The sequence below is a fragment of the Hirundo rustica genome, chromosome 5 (assembly GCF_015227805.2).
Source record: "Hirundo rustica isolate bHirRus1 chromosome 5, bHirRus1.pri.v3, whole genome shotgun sequence".
In the NCBI taxonomy this organism is placed as follows: domain Eukaryota; kingdom Metazoa; phylum Chordata; class Aves; order Passeriformes; family Hirundinidae; genus Hirundo; species Hirundo rustica.
This window is the reverse complement of record NC_053454.1, coordinates 44,293,828-44,306,113: the sequence shown is the minus strand read 5'-3', so window position 1 is coordinate 44,306,113 and position 12,286 is coordinate 44,293,828. Positions and strand designations below refer to the sequence as shown.

The window sequence follows — 12,286 nt, the reverse complement described above, 5'->3', positions numbered from 1 at the left end:
AATAAATGTTGTGCTCTTAATTTTAAATAGTGGGTACCATTTGGCATAGTGTTCATTAGTTTAGACTTAGAAGAGTTTTGTGGCTATTTGAATAAATACAGAGAACTTATGGAAGCAAATGAGAAGGTTCAAATTGCACATTTGTTAATGATATTAAATTAACCAAGGCCATCTACAGTTGAGTAAGAACTTCCTCTCTTCCTTCCTTTAACAACATAATCAATTATAAAGTGATACAGACTACAAATGTAACATCTTCTCATACTTAGCTTTTAAAACCTTTTATTCAGAGTGATATTGTGGTTCTTCTTTGCTCATTCTAAAAGACACTAAGGAACAACTTAGCCTCAGTAAATTGCATATACTTCAGTATTTCTCTTCCTAGTAGCCTGACGTGGTATTCTAAGACCACAAATTACTTTTATGGTTGTGTACAGTTCCCTACAGGCCATTTGGGGGATCAAAGGAGTTAGAGATTGGAATTTTTTCCCCAAATAGGGAAAGAACTGAAATAGCCCTGCTTTTACTATTTATTCTTTAACTTCTTCAGAAAGCTCAAATCCAAGTATAACAACTCTTTCCCTAAATGTGCTAAATTTAGACCATCAAACTCTTCCATGTTATGCACATTGACCCATTGCGCTTAGGATTAAGAAAAGACAATTGTTGGTCAAAGCACTGTACGGCTGTCACTATTGGGTTTTTTCCTAACAAAGCCCTACTGCCCCACTCTCTTTTAAAAGTGCAGTGATATAATTTTATCTGTTGACTTCCAAGAATATTGATAGAACTTATCTCATACTATGAATGACAACCCAAGATGTACAACTCTTGAAATCAGCAATGCTTGAAATAAGGTTCCATTATTTTTCTATCTGTATTGCTGTTGGAATATTTTTACAACATGTCAGTTTTGAAAACTCCTTTTTCCCGCCTTTCTCAGTTTTATTGCTACATTTTGGTTGAACTGAGAAAATTCTAACACTTACATTCTAATCTAATTGATCATCATTTGCAGCATTTCTTGGTTCAGTTGGAGTGATGTCATTTTGCATTTGATTTCAGTAAGTTCTGAAAATATTTTTGAAAGATATCACAGATGTATTTATATTAGAAAGTACTTAGAAAATTATAATAGAAAAATTATTAATAATTTTATCTAATTTAAACTGAAAGACAGAGAAATGTAGGTTTATAGCATAGATTCTAGATAAAGCGAAGCAATGAGAGGAAAAAAAAGTGCATTCATAATTTTCAGTAAAGCACTTGGGGTGTTTACATATTAGAATGTGTTTAGTCAGCTAAATTCCTGAGAGTTAGTAGTGATAAAATGAATAACAACCTGGATGAAAGGGAGGTGATATGGGTTCAATGTAATGTGAAAATGCCAGTTTGAGAAGGACTTATTATTGAAGTTCTCCAAGGACCACCTGGGAAGCAAATATTTTAAAGATTGGAATTGGATAACCTTAAAGCCTGGCACAATAAAAGTGATGTGAAAATTAATGTTATGAATACAAGTTCTTATACTTGGTTAAGAGTAAGAAATTATACTTTAGACTGAGAAATAATCTGGTGGAAAGAGCAGAGCAGGAGAAAGTCGTGTGGACCTCTTATTTACAGGGCAACTGCGAGGAACCATATGAGATCTGTGTGAAAACAGCAATTGCATTGTACAGACATATTGACCAAAGACTTTCAGGAAAAGATATGGATTAGTTGATATATATTCCACTTCATTAATCCTAAATATTGTTTAAAGGTTTCTTTCATGTGTTTTAAAGAAGAATACATTCAAGCTTGATCAAATACTGTGGTAACTTCAGTAACAAACACAAGGTGGGAGGAGCCAAAAGAACTTGGCTCAGGACCATAAAGCAGGAACAAGGGTAGGGACTTTTGCAGAATGGCTTCAGCAGCCAGGGAATTTATCAAACCCTTTCAACCATCTCTCAACCAGTGCAGGAATGTCTCATATTTAAATGATTCACTTTGATTTGGTTTGCTTGTTTGGGGTGGGTTGGTTTTTATTTTGCTTTGTTGTTTAAAATCTCTGATATTTTTGAGCCTCTTCAGCAAGTTTTCCTTTTCCCTGGTCAAAATGTTAAAGTTCTAAAATGTTTTTCCAATAGTAAATATTTATTCTGCTTTCTCTCCTTTTGTTCTATTTTATAATAGCTTTATTTTATTTCCAACCAGACATTTTTAGACAGTTATCTGTTTTCATCTCCTAACTATACTTCTAGCTTTTTTTTAAAATGTTTGTGTTGTTTTGGTTTGGGCCTTTCTGTTTGCATTTCTCCCCTTTATCTGAAAGAGTGTATCCTGTAACTTGTATAATTAAGAACCAGGGATGCGTGTCAGATTGCTATTGCGTCTGGAGGAGTTACAAACAAACTCATTAATATGGTACACCATAGCAGAGGATCCACGTCTCTAAAAATAGCAAGCTATAAAATGTAGTCTCTACTGGCTACTGAAAATATTTCTGATCTGTAACCCAAAATACCCACCAATGTTTACTTTTTTGTGTGGTGGTGGTGTCAGTAAACAGAATTAGTTTCGCTTCCAATTTTTCTAAACCTTTACTCTGCTTTTTCATTTAACATTAAACAAACAAAATGTGTGTGACTAAACTTCAAACCATTATTATTGATCTACAAATGCAACATGGAAGGAAAGCTAGGAGTCATCCTAGTCAGGAATATCTTTAAGTGACACAACTTCAGTATTTGTCAAAAAAGTATTTGCTTTCAGATCCAGCTTTCTTTCTTTCAGAGAGAAAATAAGTGATGGTTATTGCATCATTTAATTCTTGGGCCTAGGTTTTATATTTCCCAAGGAGTGTCATACTGCCTGGACTCTGACACAAGTGCTGCTTTGTGCACCTGACAGCTTTTTGCACACACCACACCGCTTCCACTCCCAGAAATGTTTGCCTCTTTCACTGTTGTTGTAGACAATGAATGGACAGGAATTTCAGGGATTTACCTGCCAAAGATTTTGCACCAGGCACTGCCCTGTAAGCGTGGGACATTTTGTGTTGTGTGGTAACTTTTCTTTTCCCCCAGTAAGAAGAAAGTATGTGCAATAGTTTTCTCTCAAGAAAATAAGAACGCCTATAATGTAACTTACATGCCTTTTTTCCTATTAAGTAATAATATAAACATACATAATTGTATAGTGTGTGAAGGTTTTTACATAGATGTTCAGTATTTTACAGGAAAGCAGTGATTCTAGCGCATTTATTAACGCTTTTTTTCATAACTTAAAAAAATAAAAAGTAACATCAGTTCATTGATTAGTTCCAGGTAGTTCAACTGTTTCCTCATTTTTTAAAATTCTGCATTTGGCCCTTTTGTTGCAATATAGTCATGAGATAAAAGTTGCAAATGGCATATCAATATATTATATTGAAGACTGAGAATTTTTTCAGAAATTCTTTGGGAGTTTTCTCTGGCAAAATTAGCGTTATCATCCTATATTATTATTAGTGTTGTTGTTGTTATCAACATTATCTTAATTATTATTTATGATAAGGTTATTATTACTATTAAAACCAGGACAGTTTTAAAAAAGACATTTGAACTCTTGGTGTCAGCAAAATGATAGCCTCTCTGTTTCGATTTCAGAGTATCATCTTTGCTCATGCAGGAAATGTTAAACTTTGTATTTGATAGATGCTCTCTTTTCTAGTGTCACCCTCTAATGAGAAATTATAAACATCTGTAACAGTGACTCACCTTGTTTATGTAGGCATCCATAGTAATACAGAAGTTGATAGAAAAAAGACTTTTAAATCTTGTAGAATTTAAATTGCCTGTGTCAGTTTATCGTGTGAGGGTTATCAGTTTTCATAGACAGCCTATAACACCAGCTGATTTCATGATCCCTCCTTCATGCCTTTCCTAAATTGAATAATGACTTTGAATATACAGATAATATAAATTTATAAATGAAATATCAGAACATTTATCTCACTTTTGAGATCTTTGTATAATGAGCTCAGTAAAGAAGCAAAATATGTGTACTGTTAGTTGGCTACCAGAAATTTTGAATTGTTTAGTAGCCATGCAGATATGTCTCAGTAAGTCTGCAAGATGGTGTCACTGAAGGACCATCTCCTGTACAAACAGAAGCTGAAGTGCTTCTGAGGAAGCTGTAGATTTTAAAAAGTACAATAAACAGCAGAAGAGTCAATTTAATTGGTATGTTTCTTTTTCTTTAGTGTAATGCATTTTTTCAGGCAATGCATCTTGTTAAAAAAGGTCAGTCTCATTTGGCCAGGTCTGGTGGGCACTATCGCTCACGGTTTGAGTCATAGAGCGCATTCCTTCTGAAAAATGAAAACAATCAGGGGCCTCTCTTTGGAGCTAAGTATAAAATTATTCTTTTTAATCACAATTTTAAAGAATTTACTTTGAGTATTGAACAGCCAAGCTTACTTTCATGCTTTTCTAATGCTTGCACTTGGGGGAGGGTTTGGAAAGAGGGCGGAGGGGAAGTGTTAATTATAAAATATTTCTTTGCTGAGGACCAATAGAAGATCTTAACTTCCTTACAAATTCCCTTTTTCCTATAATGAATGAGTTAATGTGTCTCTTATGTGAAAGTATTTTTGTAATTTAAAGGAAATAGATGCATGATGACTTTTGTACGTTACTTGAAGAAGAAAAGATAAAAACATAGAGATTTTTCATGCTTTAGCAGCTGAGTGGAAAAATTTGTATTTGGATGATCTTCAGTTCCTATATAGTTCTTTTGTCTAATATGAAAAAATCCTTACTAATATAGAATTTTAATAGGTTATGTTTAGTAAGGCTTACCATAAGTGGATCTCTAACTCTCAGCTGATCAGCCTGCAAATTAAGGCAATTACACAAGAAGGAAGCATATGGAGTGTCATCAGTTTCATCAGTTTGATATGTATCACTCTTTTATGCAAGTGTCCAAATGAGTTCTGAGACATAGAAGTGATATAGGGCCTTCTGTTAATATTGGAGTTTTTTAATACATAGATGAACAAAGAAAGGTTTGAGGTCTGGACTCCTATCACATGTCTGAATTTTTTAAAGATTTTTTTTAAACATTGACTAATGATGAATAACTAATTACCCTGAAAATATAGAATAAATGTTCTGACTAGTCCACTATGCCTGCCTTAACTGTCAGATAACGTTTGACTTCGGGAATGCAGTCATATGTATCTTGCCTCTGGAATTCACTTTCATGTTAAATGTTACTTCTTACAGGCTGATACTTGTCAGTCAATTTAATTGAAATGTCATGCTGACCTTTATATGAAATACTCTGAACTTACTGAAGTTTTTGGAAGTTTTTTTTACTTTGGTTCCAGTTAAAATTCTTAATTACCAGTATACAAAAAGTTCGTGCTAATTAAGCTCATGAAACTGCCTGCTCGTTGATCTTACAAGCAATACGTTTTTTGCAGATGTAGTTCAGCTGAATCTGCCTGATGATCAAAAAATAAGCACCACTGCAGCAACAGTGGGGCAGAGTTGTGTCTTAAGCTGTGCCATCCAGGGAACCCTAAGACCTCCCATCATCTGGAAGAGGAACAATGTCATTCTCAACAGCTTAGATTTGGAAGATATCAATGTAAGTAACAGAAAGTTCTATTTAACACCTTTTTATCAAAACCGTGCATAAATAATAGAAAAGTGATGCGTAACAAGATACATACAAGATATTCCTGATGTTTCCAAGAAAAGAACTGGAAATTATATGCAACAAATTCTGGTTTTATTTGCTGTGTATTTGAACCCCTGTTAAATATAGAGAAAATATATTTCACAGACCAATCATTAAAAAAATAAATATAGCAATAAAAAGAGGACTAAATTGCAGCCCAAAATACAGTCAGAATTATACGTTCCAGATTGTACAGTCTTCAAATTTTAGAAAAGAGAAATCTGTGATATGAACATTTTTATGTCTTCTTTTATAATAGTTCAATAGAAATATATTTTTTCCCAAAATAAGTATTTCACAATAAAATTAGTTGTTTTGCCCATTCCTCCAAATATTCAGCAGCGTATATGGTACCTCTCAAAGAATGAAAAATGGGATATTAGTATAATTTATACTTCTTTTTTCTCAGGAAGGCATTTGCCACCTAACATTGCCATGACCTAAAAGTACAGAGGAAAATAGAAAATTAGTATTAGAATTACATTCTCTTGCAAGACTAAAAATAGGCATTCATCTGGATTTTGTATGCTTCTGGGTATGCCTTCTTTGTTTTGGCCATTTTATATTAGCAAAGTTCCAAATGTGGACAAATTTTTCCACTGGGGGTTGTGCTGTCTGTCTAGCCCAAGTGAGTGTGAAATCAACTGATTTCTGTGTGGAATATTGCTACAATCAAATATCTAGTTTGTCTGGTTTTAAGGTGGAAATTGTTCCCACACATCATCTCTCTTATATTTTCTGATTTTGTTAGTTCTGATGGTAAACTGAGCTTCCTCACACTGGTGCTTTGTAAAATAAAGGACAATTTCAAAGCTCAAAAGCTCATCTTGCTTGAGTGATGGTTTTAAGTCCCTTGAGAGTCTTAGGGTAAACCCAACATAATCTGAAAAGTTCCCTCTTAAATAATAATTGGTTTTGTTAGTTTGATATTAATCATATGACTTACATTAAAAGTGTCTTGCCCATGTCCACAGGATCCTGTCTGCAACATTTGTTACTGCTCCGTAAATATTCATGTTGTTCTAAACCATTATCTGGAGTTCTTACTAATCAATTCTAAGTGTAATAGCTGGCATGAGCTGTTGATAGAAAAAGGAAAATGCATCTTTATACACAGAAATAAAAAGGAAATTATGAAGCTTGCAGCTCAGCTTCAGACTGAAAGGTTCTGTTGGCTTTTCTTGCGAACACAAAAAGAGCAAGTGATTTCTGAGCTGGGTACATACATTTTGAGTATGAAAAAAGTCAAACAAAACCCAAAACAAATAAAACCAAGCAGAGAAGGTTCTTGTGCTGGGTGCAGGTGCCTAGGAGTTGGCAGCAGGGTTGGCCTCTCAAGGAAAAGGACAGGAGGTGTCGCGTGCTGTATGCAGCCAGTCCCTAGGGACCATCAGCAGGGCAGCAGCTCAGACACACCTGTTGCACTTCTAAAAGAATGTTCAAAAAGGGGCATTAAAAAAACAGGGAGAGAGAGATTAGAGAACAAAAAAGAGCAAGATACAGAAGAGGTAAGTCTAAGGCTGGAAGAGCAGAACGTACTCCTTGGTGAAGCAGAAATCAAAAACATCTCCATTGGAGAAGGTTTATCTTGAAGAACTTGACCAATTGCCTGACCAGTCTGGTGACTTTCTATGATCCAATGATGGCAACGGTTGACAAGACAGAACCAACATCTGACCAACATGTCACCTAGCTAGACTTCTGCAAGGCCTTCAGTACGGTTCCACACAACATCTGGATGGATGGAGCTAGAGGTTATGGTCAGCAGCTCTGTGTCATTGTGTCTAAGTGGAGGCCAGTGGCAGGAGGTGTCCCTCAGGGATTTGTCTTTGGCCTTCAACATCTCTATCAATGACACAAGCAGTGGGATCAAGCGCACCCTCAACAAGTTTGCAGATGACATGAAACTGAGTGGTGCATTTGTCACATCTGAAGGATGGGATGCCACTCAGGGGGACCTAGACAAAACTGAGAAGTGGATCCACAGGAATCTTATTATTCATAGGCAAAAGTTATGTTATAGTTTAGTCCCTTAATATTAAAACTTAAGTTATGATTCAAATACAGAAAGAAAAGGTCAGATTCAATATCCACAAAGTGAGGCACTAAAATTAATAGAGCTCAAATATATATATGTAGGATCAAATATATATATGTAGGATATTAATCTATCTTTCCAGATAAAGTAAAGTAGGAAGGAAGAAAGAATTAATGGTGTCTGGATTAAAAGAAGAAACAACAAAAGAATGGAGAGAAAGACATTGAGTTAGACTCATCCCCAGACCTTCTTTTCTTCAAAATTTATTTTACTTTTCACTGTTTTCACAGATTTGATCTCTCTATTTATTTCTAGATTCTATACTCCTTGTATAATATAAGATGTCCCCAGAGCCAGTGTACTCTAAGTTTTATTATAGCTATATTATAAACTATAATGATATTTGCCAGCTCTGAGAATTCTTAATTTACTTAGTTATACAAGAACCACATCTGTGCATCAAGACTAATAATGTTGTCTAAAGATCAGTAAATTTTCTGAAAAGGACAAGGCAAATACTGACCTGGGAATATAGATAGTTAGGGTTTAGGTGTTTTTTCAGTAAAATGGAACAAAGATCAACATAACTGGAAGTCAACACATACATAGGAAACCAATCAAACTAAGCTGTAGGGAAAATGTGATTTTGTAAATCATAAAAAGTGCTCATACTTAGAAATTAGGCTTTTGCACTATCCAATTGTCAATGTGAATTAAGCTATTTGCTTTGACGAGGGGCAAAATCAGAACTATATAATGTCATATTATTTTGTCAAATCCAGGTCTAAACTGAAATTGATAATTCTTTTTTTTTTTTTAATATTTGACTTCTCTACTGAAAGTGTACAGATATATCTCAAATGCTGTCAACTGTGGAGTAGCCGAAAATGAGTCTTGATAATGACTAATGTCTTGTATATTCTAAGACATTTTAAGGAAATATTAAGAAATCCTGTTTGACTTTCAAAGGATCATAATAGAAATTTGTATTTAAATAGTATATTTAAAAATTATCTATGAAGTGTGTGTTAATAACATTACTGATAATATCCAGTTGATAAAAAGTCCTTAGTACTCCTGAACTCTTCGTATGGTACTTATAACTACTGTTTGTAGAAGTACTGCTACTAATCCTTCTCTTACTGAAACTGATGGGAGGCAGGGATAATTAGCACCCATCTGAGTGAAATTATGAAAAATTATATGCCTCTGCAAATCTTACCTAAGTTGTAATATAATTGTGCTGTGACTCACTACAGAACTGATATCACAGGACATTTAAATGATATTTCAGTACATATATAGAAAGGCGCTTTTTTCCTTGCTGTTATCCTGCATCTTAAATTTAATATTTGCCCTTCCACTTTCCTCTTGCTTTTATCTAATCCACTATTCATTAGAGATAATAATTCCCATATATGAAGAATAGCAGATGTATTTCCCAAATGCAATACGTACTACTTTTTTAGTGTTAATCCATTTACTTTTTAAAGTCAGTGTAACTTATTTTACTTTATTGGTTCTCTGATACATTATTGCAGCTTTGCCTTCAGGTTCTTTCCTATACGTGTGAGCAATCATACTTTCCTTGGCCTTTTTTCTTACATTTATTGAAGATCTACTGAGATGGTTTGTTCACATGCAAAGTTTAACAGTACCTTTTCAAAATAGTGTAGTTCAACTTTTTCCTTTTGTTAAAAGCTCATAATATCTTTGTTTAGGTGGCCTTCATGGAAAGCATGTAATGTTTCCATTTTGGGTTTTTGAAGTTATGTGTAAGATACCTTTTTCTCAAAACTTCACATTTGTTTATCGTGTTAAAATTATTTGCACATTAAAGCTGACTCTTTTTTGGTGGCAGTTGGCATTTCCTTCTTGATATATTTGTCCTTCATCCACCAAGAAAAAACTCAATCCAAAAGACTGTAATGGAGGCTGCCAATAAAAACTAACATTCTCTAAGAACATGCGTTCTGTACATTTTTGATCAGAAACTGATGACAGAAAGGTTTCCAGATTGTCCTAAACATTAAGCACCTTTTCTAGAAAGGACTTCAGTCATCTGACCTCTTCTTTTTCTTCTAGCTTCTCATTCTCTGTTCCCTCTTTTATTATTCTGAAGAAAAATCTCAGGGGAGCCTCATGAATTATTCCTTTCCACATTGTTTTCTTCCATGGGATAGTATGGACCTACATGCAAGCTTCTCTTTATGCATTTTTGAATTTTTCTTTTTACAGCACAGTTATGACTTTAATACAATAGCTGGAAATATGAATGCCCTGTCTGAGAAAAATGTTTGTGTGTGTGTATATGTGTGTTTGTACTTCTGACAGAATCCCAGGTGAACCATAAAAGTCAGGGAATTATTCTTCAATCTTTTCCCCAAATCACATAAAATAACTCTTAAATGTAATTTTTTTTTTTTTCCAAAAAGTTAGGATATAAACTAGAGGACTTAAATTTTAAGAAAGTGAGCCACAAGGATTAGAATATGGACATCAGCCAGGAAGCTAGCCTTGGGTTTGGAATGATTGGAAAAGCTCTGATATTTCATCTGTGATTTCTTTCATTTTGGCTTGGCTTCTTCAACTGATGATGTTGCATTGTGAATGGTAATACAACACTCAGTTTCAGTAAGATTTAACATTCCACATATCCCTTGTTCCTTTAATAATAACATATCTAATGCCAACTGATTTTGTAAAGCCATTTTTGACACATTGCTATTGCAAGTTCAGCTCTAGGAATGGATAATTGGGTTAATTACTTGAGGGCATGTACCTGCCATGTAATATTTTCCAAGGCCCATTGGTGTTGTTCGATAACTATAGAAGGTGTAAAAAATATATTAAGTCCCAAAGTTGTATTTTTTCCCCACTGTATAATAATCACATCTATTACTGGTCATTCCTATCTTTTTTCAAGAGAATTTTTTTCTGCCATGCCTTTCCTGATAATGGATAATGAAAGATGGAATTTGGGCAAATGGATAGGAGTACTCTCCTGCACCTCAGACCGGCATGCTCTGTTATGAACATCCCAAGGCAAATCCAGGTGGTGCAGGATAGCTGCACATCCAGGTGTCTATCAAGTACATTTGGGGCTTGAATTTATAAGTAACTCTTACTCCTTTTCTTTTTCAGGCACCAGCACTTTTATCATACATTTTTTATATTTTGTGCTATGACTTCTAAAACTTTTTAAGCATCTTTTCTTCACTATCATAGTATCTTTCCTCCTTAAGCTTTTCTTTAAGTTCAAATTCCGTTTTCTCTGTTCTTTTCCATATATCTATATAAAGATTCAGGTTATGTCTGCATTCAATATTGCTGTTAGTAGCAAATTCATTTTCTGCTATTAATTTCTGATTAGTTCATAAAAATATTGCAGTTTGATTTTTATGTACAGCTATAGACTTACTCTTCTCACTTCTGCTGTATACATCCATCAACTGGATGAAAAACAATGTCATTTCTGAATCATTTTATTACTAGTTACATATTTATTTCTCCAACTTTTCCAGGTCATTTTGCAGTAGTTTTGCTATCCTAGTAGGCTTAATGCTTTTCACAGCTTTCAGAATAATTATGTGAGAAGGTTTTATAGTACACAAAAAGAATACTGAGCTTTTCAGGTTATTATTTTAGAAAAGAAATCTTGAAAGAACAACCCGGACTACACTACAGCTAGCAGTAAAGGTCACTCCTTAAGAGCATGAGAAAGATGCTTTGTTAATAATGGCCTCCTGCAGCTCATAGTCCTGACTTTACAATCATTGCTATAGTTCATTAAATAGGAGGGCCATATCGCCAGCAATAAAAATGCTTTGATATCTAGGAGTCTGTTTTATTGAACAGAGAGGTACAATTGCTTAGATTAAAAAAAGAAAAAAAAAAAAAAAAAAAAAAGAAAAAAAAAAAAAAAAAAAAGGAAAAAAAAAGAAAAGAGAAATCTTCTCTGGCCCACTATCACAAACAGCCCAGGAGGAAAAGTTAGGATAGGTAGGACATAATTGCGTGTTGGAAACTTGGCTCAACTGGCATGTATATATTTTCAAAAATAATAATATTGAAAAATAAAAATACTGCAGAAGTGCACAAAGGCATTTGCTTAGTGCTGACTCAGGAAGGAAATTGCTACCCATCTGAAAACTAATTGGTACTAGTACTTGCAAAAGTGAACATGAAGTAAATTGTTTATCTAGACCAAGTCTGATCAGTTTGTGAACTCAGGATAACAACAGAAGAGGGTATATCTGCCATGACTTTCAAATGATGTTATTTAAGATTTCTCTGAATCAAAGTGGTCAGTGATCTGTCTGCTCATATGCCTGACATTATATCCATTCATATCTAAATTTAATTAGATCTACTTTAGCTCAGACTGATTTCTCTTGCCTGTTAATTTTAACACCTTCATGCAACGGCATACTTCCTTTCTTTTTCATTTTTCCTTTTATGTTCTTACACAGCTATATTTTTAATCTAGAGCTTCCTTTTCAAAAGTATACATTCAGAATCTTTTTCTGTTTGGGT

The 12,286-nt window shown here is 34.1% G+C and overlaps 1 protein-coding gene across 3 annotated transcripts in view; it reads left to right on the top strand.

The window, feature by feature from the left end:
- The window catches only part of FSTL5 (follistatin like 5), a 423,037-nt gene that overhangs the window by 330,442 nt on the left and 80,309 nt on the right, over window positions 1-12,286 (top strand). For all 3 annotated transcript variants that reach the window (XM_058420632.1, XM_040065515.2, XM_040065517.2), the window contains exon 7: window positions 5,453-5,619. In XM_058420632.1, coding sequence (XP_058276615.1) covers window positions 5,453-5,619 — 167 coding nt within the window. The remainder of the gene's footprint in view (window positions 1-5,452; window positions 5,620-12,286) is intronic.